At 38.4% G+C, this 14,086-nt stretch overlaps 1 protein-coding gene across 2 annotated transcripts in view; it reads left to right on the forward strand.

The window, feature by feature from the left end:
* The window catches only part of GOLPH3L (golgi phosphoprotein 3-like), a 41,853-nt gene extending 36,835 nt beyond the window's left edge, over positions 1-5,018 (forward strand). For both annotated transcript variants that reach the window (XM_008584606.1, XM_008584601.1), the window contains one exon: positions 2,664-5,018. In XM_008584606.1, the coding sequence (XP_008582828.1) occupies positions 2,664-3,091 (428 nt within the window). In that variant the 3' untranslated portion in view covers positions 3,092-5,018. The remainder of the gene's footprint in view (positions 1-2,663) is intronic.
* The last annotated feature ends 9,068 nt before the right edge of the window (positions 5,019-14,086 follow it).

The following is a 14,086-nucleotide window of genomic DNA, read 5'->3' on the forward strand; positions in this document are numbered from 1 at the left end:
ATTACTCTAGGGCTTACAATATACATGCAAACTTATCAAAATCTACTTAAGATTTATACTGTTTAAATATAAGAAAACACTACTCCTGTATAACTCCATTCCCTCTCCCCCTTTTTGTGTTAATATTGTTATATGTGTTACATCTATATATGTTAGAATCTTAAGAAATCATTGTTATGCTTGAATTACTTAAAAAAGAGAAGATGGTGCAAGTATATATTTACAGAGTTTGTTATACTGATCTTCTCATTTACCTTATCTATCTTTCTTCATTTCTTCCTGTGGATTCCAGTTTCTGGTATAATTTTCTTACCCAATACAACTTTTTTCCCACCCACCTCCTTTGTGCTGTTGTTATTACATTTCTATATCTTGAACTCCAACAATACATCTATATAAATAATGTTTTATGCAATTGCTTTATAAATCAGTTAAGAGATGAAGTATTCAATTATACTGTCTTTTTGATTACTAACATAATTACTTTTACTCTTTGTCCATGTGATTCAAATTACTATCTGGTGTTACTTGCTCTCAGCCTTAATAACTCCCTTTTAGTATATTATTTCTTGTAAGACAGGTCTGCTAGCAGTGAACACTGTCAGCTTTTTTTTTTTTTTAATCTGGGAATTTATTGTGCCTCTTTTGTTGTTTTGTGTTTTTTGCCTTCATTTTTGAAAGATAATTGCTGCTAGCTATAAGTTTCTTGGTTAATAGTTTTCTACTTAACTGCACATTAAATAAATTATCTCACTCTTCTGGCCTCCATTTTTTCTGATGGTCAGTCAGCTGTTAATCTTATTGGAATTCCAATGGGCATGATAAGTCATTTTTCTCTTATTGCTTTCAAGATTTTCTGATCTATGGTTTTCAACATTTTTACTATGATGTTGGATATGGATCTCTTTGCATTTATCCTACTTGGAGTTTGTTGAGTTTCTCAAGTATATGGATGAGTGTTTTTCATTAAATATGGGGAGTTTACAGTCATTATTTCCTTGAATATTTTTTCTGCTCCTTTCTCTCCTTTTATTCTTGTACTCCCATTACATGTTATGTTGGTCTGCCTGATGGTATCCCACATTTTTCTGAGGCTTTATTCATTTTTCTTCATTCTTTTTTTCCTCTCTGTTCTTCAGATCACATAATCTCTATAAGTTTGCTGATTCTTTTGCCAGCTCAAATCTATTGTTGAACCCCTCAAGTGAATTTGTCATTTTGTTTGTTATACTTTTAAACTCCAGCATTTCCATATGGTTCTCTTTTTATAATTTGTGTCATTACTGATATTCTCTATGTGATGAGTCATGGTTTTCCTTAGGTCTTTGAACATATTTATAATAGCTGCTTCAGAGTCTTTGTCTGCTAATTTTATCATCTCAGCCCCCTCAAAGGCAATTTCCATTGCCTGCTTTTTTTCTTGTGAATGAGTCACAATTTACTCTTCCCCCCGCTAATATTTGTCTAAAACTGGACATTTTATTTTATTTTATTTTTTTCCTTTTTGTCTTTTTTCGTGACCGGCAACGGATCGCAACCCTCAGTGTCGCGCCCGTACCGGACCAGGACTGGCAACGGGATCGCAACCCTCCGTGTCGCACCCGCACCTCGCTCAGCCAGTGAGCGGGAACCGGTCTGTATGTGGGATCTGAACCCTCGGCGGGAGCGCCGCCACGCTCCCAAGTGGCGCACCGCAGCAGTGCGCCACTGGGCCGGCCCCTAAAACTGGACATTTTAGATAATATATTATGCAACTCTGGATTAGCTGTTATACCCTCCCCCTCAGCAGGATTGATGATGTTTGCTTGGTCATTTGCTTATTAATTTAGTGATTTGGCTGAAGTAGCTCTGTGAAGTCTATTTTCCCTGTAGTGTGCAGTCTCTGATGTCTCTGCTCATATTTTTTATCCTTGTTTTCATCTTTTAGCCTAATTTCCTAGGTGTTGCCACTGGGTTAGCATAAACCACTTATTAGTCAAAGGTTGTGCTTAAGCCCCTTTAGCCAATTACATTTTTTACTTTACTTTTGGACCCTTTTTTACCTTTACTTTTGGATGTGTGTGTGATTTTGACACAGCTGTAACAATTCATGGAATTTACATTTTTTGCCCCACATTCAGTGAGAGACTAGTAGCTTGAAACTTCCTTTTCTGATTTCCTGCAAGAGAGAGTTCAGCCTTGGATATGCACATCATCTTCTGGACTGCCAGGGATGTGTGTGATTTTATTTTAAAATCTGGCTTCCTAGAAGCTGCCTCTAGGTTAGAGTAGCTTATTGTTCAGCCAGTGTTTGGTTAGAGGTTGTACTTAAACCCCTAGTGCCAGTAAAGCTTCCACCCTTTGTTGATGGGTCTATGTGTGGCCTGGGGAATATGTCCACGTCAAGCCTCACATCCTGCCTTGATTGCTCCTGAGTGGGTGCAGCCTACTGAAAGCATGCAGTCTTCCCAACCACTGGGTTGATCATGTTCCTATTCAGATCCCCACACCTGCCAGCCACCAAAGGGGGGAAAAAAACAAAAAAGGACTAAGAATTAAATGGATTGAGGAACGAATGGAGATTATACTTTTAAAAATTTTAACCATATTCAAGGTTCCAAATAACTACTTTTTCATTTTGTTTTTCTCTTTCTGTTCATTATGTCCTGTTTTTTTCCTTATAGGTGAGACCTGGAACCCGTTCAAATTACAGTACCAGCTGAGAAATGTACGAGAGCGAACTGCAAAAAACTTAGTAGAGAAGGGTATTCTAACCACTGAGAAGCAGAATTTCCTGCTGTTTGACATGACTACCCATCCAGTGACCAATACAACAGAGAAACAGCGACTAGTGAAAAAGCTTCAAGATAGCGTACTAGAGCGGTGGGTAAATGATCCTCAGCGTATGGACAAGCGAACACTAGCACTCCTGGTGCTAGCCCACTCCTCCGATGTGCTAGAGAATGTCTTCTCCTCTCTGACAGATGACAGGTATGATGTGGCAATGAATCGAGCCAAGGACCTAGTAGAACTGGACCCCGAAGTGGAGGGGACAAAGCACAGTGCCACAGAGATGATCTGGGCTGTGCTAGCAGCCTTCAATAAATCCTAAAGCCGGAAGGTGGGTTTCTCCTTTTCTCCTGCTGGCTGGTGACTGTCAGAGACTCCATCATTGATTTTTGTGTAATGGGATGTGTTTTCATTTTTTTTTCCTTCTCTTAAATCAGACTCATGATTTGAGGAGAGCAACTTCAGGGCTTCTCCAGAGACCTTGACCTTTATAAGCAGACTTTATTTCTCCCTATACTTCTACTCCATAGGTAGAATAAACTGAGTGAACCCACACACACCCAATAAACATTTTCTTCCATTTCTTGGTTTAGTTTCATCCAGTCTGCTTTTGGATAAACAGGACTATCTAAGTGGCATTTGGAGTTCTCTAGCCACACAATATGAATGAGATAAAGAGCAAACCATTTATTATATTTTTCTAAGTTTGTTTTCTATCTTAAATACATGTTTTCACAGCCTTTGTCTCAATGTTTTTCTCTCAGATTTGGCTAAATAATGTAGCTTATTGAAATAACTTTCTTTGAATAAGGGGCAATGGAAACAAAACTAATTTTTGAAGCAGATGGTCTCTGGGATTGTATGTTCTGCTAGTGATTTTCTCATCTTTCTTTTTCTAACCTAATGAGAATGTACCAAATTTGATTACCTGGATCTCAGTCCTAGAGCCAGAAATATATTCTTTACCCCCTCTTAGAATTACCATGCTCCTTGATTCATTAGGATAAAAGTCTAAATTTAAAAAAAAAAAAAATTCTCTCAATTACCTCCTTCATGCCATCAGCATTAGAATTTGTAAGGGAGGGAGGTGGCATGAGAATTTCCATCCTTTAGCATATGACTTTCCTGTTTTCTCCAGACTACTTTCAGTGTCTCTGCACTGATTGAATTGAGGGTACTGTTAAGGTTCAATTGCCAAATAGCAGCACCCTGAGTCAAGACAGTGTAAATGAACTCCAGATATTGTTCCTTATTTTTTTTTTTTTTTTGGCTTCCTACCTAAATTGATAAATTCTGTCTATGTTTAACGGTTTGGAGAGTTGTTTTGTTTATATTTAGTCCATAAATACCCTCTTACTCATCAGTCTTGTTTCAACACAACTATCTTTCTGGCCAAATCTTTAAATGTTCTTCACCCACAGTGAGGGCAAAGAGAAGCTTTATTAAGAAAGATCCCCATACCGGCCAGCCACCCAGAATAATAAATAAATGAATATCCTGTTTAGAGGGGCAATTTATTGTCAAAAGTATACTGATTATTAAGTCCAGTATTTGGGGATGTAAAGAGGACAGGCACTGAGTTGTGCTAATGTCAAGCATTTATTAACTGGATCCTGACTCTTGAGCATTACAAAGAAACAGGTTGTCGAAGGGTTAATACAGTTGACCCAGACCCAACATCAGATCCTCCTGATCAGAAGTAATTTACTGAATGATTGTAACTTCATCTCCTCCCCCAACCATACCTACCCCCACAAAAATTCCCCAACTCAACAGTTTTTTTGTTTTTCTCTTCAGGTATCTCTTGGTGGATAGAGATACAAACTGTAAAGTGAAACAAATTCTAACTTTGAGGCCGAGTAGAGCTTCGGTCTGGCTCTCTAAAAGTACAAAAGCCAGTCTATGTGTTGTCTCTACCTGACTTAGCTTTTCTTTCAGTTTGAACAATTTGGCATGAATTGAAACCAGGTTTTCCTGTGGAAAGTTTCAGCTTGATTAGGAGATGGAATTTGAGTTGAATTCTTTCTTACAACTCTTAGTGTTTATTTTTATATTGTATCTCAACAAGATGAGGATGTCTTCAGTTTGAATCTGCAAAATATTCACTGCCAACCACCTTCTCATTTAATGCATATGTCCTTCACATTTCTGTATAATAAAAATCAATTATTGGCTCTCTGCCCTCTCTGTACATAGTTTTATAACTTCGTTTGTTTTCATTGGAAATAAAAACTTTTCACACAAGGCTAGTAATGTCTCCCCTTTTACATTAGCATACCAGTCTCTGTTTTATCCTGTGTAGAAAATGAGGGATACAAAAATATTATAATTGTAAGATGTATAAGCTGGGGAGCAGGGCACATCAAGACTGACCTGAATACCAGCTAATGTTGTAAAGTCTGAATAGTGTCTCCATTTCAATCAAAATAAGTTACCCAGTTATACCATTACTGCCATGAAAAGAATGAGTATGCTCTGTCTATATCTACTTGCAAGCAACACCTGAATTTATCTAAGAGCTGAAAGTCTTAAGTTCCAAATGTAGGTAACATACCTAACTATAACAGTTAACAGGATGTAAAAATATAGTTGTACTTATAATTGGCATATTGTTCTTCCTTTCTTTAGAGTATCTACAGCACAAGGGACAACAAGAAATTTATTTACTAGGTTTGTTTATACTTTCCTGTTATTTAAGACAAAGCACTGTTCCCAGAAGTCATGCTTTATACAATGTTTCTCAAAGTGTGTTGCAAAGACCATTGCACCAAAATTGTGAGGGTGTATGTGTGGGGAAGGTACCTTACTAAAATGCAGATTCCTGGTAAATCTGTCTCTGGGGTTCGTGGCTTAGGAAAGGTGCATTTTAAACAGTCAACACTTGCATATTAGAATTTGAGAACACCACTCTACATTTTATTTCCTAAAATTCATTCATCCAAAAAAATATCAAGGTTGGCCAGTTAGCTCAGTTGGTTAGAGCACAGCCTTATAACACCAAGGTCACAGGTTCAGATCCCCGTACTGGCCAGGGCAAAAAAAAAAAAAGAGTCCGGACAAATTCACTGATGCTTGCAGGTGCTGACAATAAAAAGTTGTATAGAACATAATTCCATCTCTCAAGGACAAAATTTAAGTGGGCAAATGAGATGGTTTGTGATAAATGCTCAAATAGAAGCATAAACGTATTATTTGGAAGCACAAAGAAAGAAAACATTCTTCCTGGGAATATAAGGAAAGACTTTGAGGAGTTATATTTCTTTCTAGTGGCTATTATATATTGAGCACTTTTGTTGTGAAGTACTATGCTAACTGCTTTATACAGTACTTTATCCCATTTATTTCTTACAACAGTAAGACCTCCTACGAGGCTCTTTTAAAGAAAACTCAGAGGTAATGAGGCTTGCCTGAGGACACTGCAGAGCTTGAGTTCAAACACATGCCTTTAACCACTACACTCCCCTGCCTCCCTTTGAACTCAGTCTTGAAGGATCTTTTCAGGCTGATAAGGAAGAGCGGAGGCTAATCCAGGCAGGGATAACAATATGTACAAAACAATTAGTAATGTGCTAGAATTTTATGAATGTGTGTACTTTTCACATATTTCCAGGAAATATTCCTAGGGAATATGTTCAAGTCATAGACTAAACAGAGGTTTTTAAAACTTGCAAATTATCTTTTTTGTTTGTTTGTTAACCTTATTTATTCCTTTTCTGATGCTTTTCTTTATATAGAACTGAGTTTCTGACATATCATTTTCCTTTTCCCTTAATAACTTCTTTTAACATTTCTTACACAGTAAGTCTACGGGACATGAATTCTCTCAGTTTTTGTCTGAGAAAGTCTTTATTTATCCTTCACTTTTGAAGGATAATTTCACTGGATATAGAATTCTAGGTTGGTGGGCGTTGTCTTTCAACAATTTATGTTTCACTCTACTCCCTTGCATGCATGCATGTTTTCTAACATCACATTTTAACAGAACTATAAAGAGGATTCTAATTAACAAATATAAAATTTGTTCTTCCCCTTTTCCATACAGCTAAAATGTTCATAAATATTCACATGATTTCTAAAATATGTTTAATTCCCTAAAGAATAAAAGTAATTGCTTTAATGCTGAAATATGTTAGATAACACTGCTTTTTGATATTTTCCTATTATCTGTTATATGTGTTCATGTATCTTTGTTTCTGTATCCCCAGTTCTTCTCAAGACCTTGGTTTATCTTGTTTTTCTCCTCAATGAATTCCAGGGTGTCTACATAATTTGGAAAGAGACAGACCAAACATGACTTTTTATTAATAAGTGAGGAAGTAAAATTCTCATGAATGCAGGTCAAACAAAGTGAGAGTCACTTCCTAGCAGAAATCTTTTTCTAGCAGCCCAACTCACTGCATTTCTTTTGCATTTCAGATTGTAAAAAAATAGATTCAACTGGTAGGGGGAGTGGGGATCAAATACTCCCTAAGAGCACTTCAAATAGACATGTTTTGTGTAGAATTTTCCCCCCTGAATATGAATAATCTGGCCACCACTTTGCTTTTCTTAACCTAATTGAAACTCCCTAAGTAAAATAGCATATTTTATGTGAACTTACTTTAAAAACTTATCTGGGGGGGGACCGGCCCGTGGCTCACTCGGGAGAGTGCGGTGCTGATAACACCAAGGCCACGGGTTCGGATCCCATATAGGGATGGCCGGTTGCTCACTGGGAGAGCGTGGTGCTGACAAGACCAAGCCAAGGGTTAAGATCCCCTTACCGGTCATCTTTAAAAAAAAAAAAAAAAAAAAAGATCCCCTTACCGGTCATCTTTTGGGAAAAAAAAAAAAAAAAAACTTATCTGGGAATCTAGGGGCTTCTACTCCTTCAGAAGGGTTTCTCAACCAAATCCACATGTTTCTGCCACATAAAGTCAGCCCAGTAGATGTACATGATTTTCTTGATTTGATGGGGAAAAATTCAAAGCCAAAGTTTTTCTTGCATTTTCAGAGATATTGAAAATGTCCCCCATCTGAAGAGGAGCACTTAAAGATTTCCGGATATTTAAACCCATTATACCTCAAAATATTTGTGGGTTAGTATTAGTGATAATAAAAACAACACTCACCCCGCAACTCTGTCATTTCTTGAACTCCCAGACAGAGGCCACAAAGGTCTTAAGTAAGTTAGGTTAAACTGATTTATGTTAATCCAAATTAGATTTCTTTCTGTTTAGGAACAGGAAAGAGATGGTTATGATCGAGGAGGGGAAGACCAGAGAAGGGAGAGGGTAACAGTAGCTAACTGGATTCTTAAGAACATTATAAACATGTAAAAGACTGAACAAATACTTTTTATTTTAAAATGCTGAAGGTACAGCTGATCGATTAGCTCAGCTGATTAGAGTGCAATGTTAGAACACCAAGGTCAAGGGTTCGGATCCCCGTACCAGCCAGCCGCCAAAAAAATGAATACATAAAACAAAATACTCAAGGTAATATGAGATGTTTTTAAAATGAGATGGCTTTGGGCCAGCCCGTGGCTCACTCGGGAGAGTGCGGTGCTGATAACATCAAGTCAAGGGTTAAGATCCCATATAGGGATGGCCGGTTTGCTCACTGGCTGAGCGTGGTGCTGACAACACCAAGTCAAGGGTTAAGATCCCCTTACCGGTCATCTTATAAAAAATAAATAAATAAAATAAAATAAAATGAGATGGCTTTTCCTCTTATTAATTGATTCTTTCATTTCTCTGCTCCATCCTGCTCTTCACATTGGATACCTTTTCTTTTTAAATTTTTTATGGAACTATAACATGACCAGAGAAAAGTACATCAATAAAAATTTTTAAAAAGTACAAGCCAATGAATAGTGAACACACCTATGTAACGAACACTTAGGTCAAGAAATAGAACATTACCAGCACCCCATACCTCTCCCAGTCACCATCTCCCCCCTTAAAGGTAACCATGATCGTGATTGGTTTTGCTTTTGAACTTTACATAAATGAAATTATATAATTAATATCTTTTGTAACCACGAATTATCTTTTTTACTTTTTTTGAACATTCGGGTTATTCTAGTTTGGGGCAACTATACATAGAACTGTTGTGGAACATGTATTTTAGTGCATAAGAATGCATTTCAGTCAGGTATATATACCTATATTGCTGGATCATAGGGTTTGGATTATGTTCAGCTTTAATATATATTGCCACCAGTTTTCCAAAGTATCATTGTGCCAATTTACACTCCCACCAGCCATACTACAGATCATCTGAATTGTTATGTCATAAATTTGGGGTCACATGATTGCACTGAGCACAAGTCTGGATAAATGAAAGCCACTGTTAATTCCTATGACAGTGCTTTAATTTTATAGAAACTGGGCTTCATAGGTAGCCTTTAGGGGATCTCTGTACACCCTGAAAATATTTACAATATTTTTATATTTATGCATTTGTGTGTTTGGGGGATAGAAGAACCCCACATCACATCAGATTCTCAAATATAGCATTTCCATACTTGGGAAAACTGGTGGCAATATATACTAAAGTAAACATAATGCTGTCCTTGGCAAAAATACAAAAAGCTTAAGAATGACTGCTTTCTGGGACCCAGCAATCAAGAAGCTATTTTTACTCAGGCATACTTTGCTTGTTATAAATACTGTTCTAGGTTGTTCATACTTCCAATCTAAGACCTCACAGAATAGCCAGAGTGATCAGTTTAATACCTAAATCATCTTGTGTCACTTCCCTGCTCAACATCATCTGATGGCTGCCCATCACTCAAAAAATAAAATCCAGAATCCTTACCATGACCTAAAAAGCCAAAAGCAATCTCATCCTTGCCTATATCTCTTTTCTTATTCTGGCTCTAGCTACATTGGCCTTCTTGCTGTCTCTCGAATACACTAAAAACATGCTCCTGCTTCAGGAGCTTTGCATTTGCTGTTCCCTCTGCCTAGACAGTTTTCCTCCAGATAACTGCTTGGCTAACTCCCTACGCAGATCTCTGCTCAGATATCTCAGGTCTTCCCTAATCACCATATCTAAAGTATAACTTCCTTCCACACAATCACAAATAAAATAATTTGGGCGTCTGACATTGTGCTAGTTTTTGTGAAGCCACACTTTTTTTTATTGGCTTTACTCTCATTCTAAGTTCCACCCTTCTGGTCTGGTCAAGATGGCAGAATAGACAGTCGGCAGCATCACTCTCTCCCACAAATCAACCAATTTACAACCATAAAGAAGCAACAACAGCCAAGCTGGGGCCACTGGAGCTCAAGGGAAGAGGAGGAGAGACCTACGGAGTGCATGAAGGTGGAGAAACCATGATGAGAGAGATAAAACTGCTCTGACCATTTTGTGCCACAGCTGCTTTAAGGCTGGAGCTGCTGAGCACTCGGAGCAGGAGCTGGCAAAAGCAGCAGCTATGCCCTTCTGATGAAGTTGCTTGGAGGTGACAGGGGAGAAGAGGACCTTGGTGGCCCCCAGGCCAGCAAGACCACTAATAGTTTTCCCGTGGACCCACATAGGAGTGATGACCCACAACAAATGAAAAAAAGCCACTCAGAGTCCAGTGAGTCATCACAAGGGACTGTGCACAGCCTGTCTCATGGGGAGTTGTTTGGAGTGCGGGCGGTGGGGGAGACAGTTTGCAGCACGGGCAGTGGAGGAGATGGGCCCACCAGGAGAACACTGGGGAACAGCAAGGACAAATGACTGGCACCCCAATCAGCAAAGGACCACTCAAAGGAGACTGGTAAGGAATATAGAATTGTACAGAGTGCAGTTTGATGAAAAAACTCAGGCCCAGATCAGAGTTTCTACATAACCCAGGTGCACCAGGTCTCTAGAGAGCCAAAGTACCTATAAAAGTCAACCATTAAAACCTGAGCTGCACAAAAAGCCTTCCCTAGGAAATCAGCAGCAAAGGAGCAATTTAGCTAAACCACAGAGCTCAAGTATTGCTCCCCACAGGAAGTCCCCCCATTTTAGAAGTAAGCAAAGGACAAAGAAGTTCTGACCCAGGCACACCGCCAGTGCCTCAGGGCCCACCCAGGGACCTGAGGCCTGAAGCCAGGGACTGGATCCCCCTCCCACAACCAGGCACATCACCAGCACCAAGGAGCATACCAAAAACATCATCTCCATGGGGGTGGCCCACCACAGCCACCACAATAACCACAGCTGCCATGAAAGTGGCTAGATGCCACAACCACCAGGCAGATGGTCCACCAGCCACTAGAATGCATTGACACAAGGAGAGTCACCAGCAGAGACCAAAGAAGAGGATGTCTCTCTCCACTAAGCCTAATCCAGAGTAACAGAAGAAGCATCTGCTCTGTGATAATATTGTGGGACCTGAACACACCTCTCAGCATTGGACAGATCATCTAGGCAACATATCAACAGAGTAACCATTACTCTTCCAGAAGGAGAGAAGAAATCTAGGGTAATAAGAGAGGGGAGAGGGGAGAGAGAAGGGGATGGGGAGAGATTGGACAAGGGGCATAAAGAATAAGTACGATTTGTAACAATATGTATGCTACTAATATTGATTTGATCAACATATCTCAATGTTGAATCCCAAAAATATGTATAATCAATTATGATTCAATAAATTTTTTTTTAAAAAGAATCTCAATAAATTCTTATTGACTGATTAAAAAAAAGTTCCACCCTTCCTAATGCTCAGTAATTTAGCAATGTCTACGACAAATGGGTAATATAAATAAATCATTCCCTTAGCAATCATAGTTTTTAATACACTACTTTTTGTTTGTTTGTTTTTGGCAGCTGGCAGGTATCAGGATCTGAACCCTTAGACCTTGGGTGTTATAAGGTGGTCCTCTAACCAACCAAGCTAACCATCCAACCTTATATGTTACTCTTAAGCAGAGCTTTACTCTTAAGCAGAGCTTGGAATTAGAACTAGCTTGTATCTAAAGTGTTTTCCAAAAGAATTCTTCATCTTTTAAATATTTAAACTAATCTCTTAAACACATTCATAATATATTTTCACCACAATTGCCTAAAACTGCATTCAACCAATAGTTTCCATTTTCTTTCTCCTTATAACCTAGCTTAAACTTAATCTGCCTTCTTTTATCTCTTTCTCATATTCAGCTGAGCCACACATTCAGCTGGTTACCAAGTTCTGTCAGTCTTCATATCCCTCATCCTTATGTGCCTGTCCATTCCCAGTGCCACTGCTCCTTGTCAGTAAGCCAAAACTGAAATCACCAGACCTTGGAAAGTCAGCAGAAGTTGGTGATTTGGGGCAAAAAATATGGAGATCATTTTCTAAATCTTTTTCTTATCCTCTTTTAATATCTACTCATTTCCCTGAAGGAGGTGAAATTTAAACAGAGGGGCATTTTGTTTTGTTTTAGCTTATGCCTTTTATTGAAATATAATAGAGATTCAGAAAAGTGCATTTATTTTAAGTGTACAGCTCAGTTTTCACACTCTGAACACACCCATGTAACCAGCACAAAGATTAAGAAACAGAATTTTACCAGAAAATTCTTCAGAAACTACCCTTGTGTTTCCTCCCAATCACTACCCTCCAAGAGTAACTGCTCTCATGACTTCTAATAACATTAACTATTTTACCTTAAGTTTTTGCAGATAAATGAAAAAGGATGGGGGAACATTCTGAGGAAAAGCACTTCTTAGAGGGCCAAAAGGGAAAAAAAAAAAAAAAGGAAAGGAGAGATGTAGACAATCTAAACAGTAGTACAGTTGATCCATGATCAACATGGGGGTTAGGGGCGCCAAACACCCTGCCGAGCCAAAAATTCACATATCACTTTTGATTCCCCCAAAACTACTAATAACCCACTGTTGACCAGAACTCTTACTGATAACATAAACAGTCAATTAACACATATTTTGTATATGTATTATTTACTATATTCTTACAAAAACTAAGCTAGAGAAAAATTTCCAAAATTTTCTGATATATTTATTTTTTAAAATCGTGTATAAGTAGACCCACGTAGTTCAAACGCATGTTTGTCAAGGTCAACTGTAAAAGGAAAAAGAGAAGGAAGGAAAGGAAAAAAGGAGGAAGAGACAGAGAATGAAGAGGGGAGGGAGAGGAAGGAGAATTTGAAGAGAGATAATCATACTACCTGGTTGGCTGCCAAGGAACCCAACTGTGACCCTCTTCTTAAGCTTGCCTTCTCCCCCCACCCCTGTGCCCGCTACTCCAGCCTCCCACCTCTACTCCCTCCCCACTTATCATGGTTTTACAGTGGAAAGCCCCCTGTTCCAGCTGTCTCTCACAAGTCTTTGGATGGCACATTAAGTTTCATTAGTGATCCATTCTTTTGGGTTAATAATTGTTGCTCCGCTTTGGCTGAATACTTTTTAAGTACAATACTGTAACAAGGAGTAAACTGCTGTTACAGTGGCTGGCACGTAATAGGTATTAGGCAGATTTCTTTCTTCCTCTTTCAGTGATTTTCTCTAGCGCCTTCCCTGGGGCAATATTTCACAGTGAAGCTGTTAATTAAACCTGATCTGATTACTTAATCCAAGTTTAAAATGGCAGCTGATAATATTGGTCTGGTATCTGCTGGGTATATATTTGCATTTTAACCAGGAACATCAATGCAGTGGAAGGCAAAGGTGAGATATTTATGAGAAAAGAAGTTTATTTGGTACAGAAAAATTGTATAAGATTTTGAAATGGGCAAAAACATTATTGGGCATTGTATAAAGGAGTATTTGAAAGTATCTTATCTATGCCTTCCATTGTCTTTGAACTATTTTACAACTTTGTAAATTAATTTTGAAATGGGCAAAAACATTATTGGGCATTGTATAAAGGAGTACTTGAAAGTATCTTATCTATGCCTTCCATTGTCTTTGAACTATTTTACAACTTTGTAAATTAAGAAAACTGATGGCAATGCAAATGATTCTTGTACATAGAGACACAAATGAATCTTGTCAAATGAAATATGATTGATTTCCACCCTGTGAAAGAGATGATTCCAAACATTACATTTTATGTCCTATGGATATTAACCAATTTTACATCTATTAGCAAATTCATTTCACCATTCTTAATTGCCTATGATGTGTGTGTCTTCAGATTCTCTTTTGAACCAATTTAACATCTTACTAGTTCCTTTATTTATTTATTTATTTATTTATTTATTTTGTCTTTTGTCCTTTACCATGTCCGGCAACGGATCGCAACCCTCAGTGTTGCCCCCGTACCGGACCGGGGACTGGCAATGGGATCGCACCCCTCAGCGTTGCTCCCGCGCCTCGCTCAGCCAGTGAGCGGGAACCGGTCTGCATGTGGGAT

The sequence above is a fragment of the Galeopterus variegatus genome, unplaced genomic scaffold, assembly GCF_000696425.1.
Source record: "Galeopterus variegatus unplaced genomic scaffold, G_variegatus-3.0.2 Scaffold103, whole genome shotgun sequence".
Classification (NCBI taxonomy): domain Eukaryota; kingdom Metazoa; phylum Chordata; class Mammalia; order Dermoptera; family Cynocephalidae; genus Galeopterus; species Galeopterus variegatus.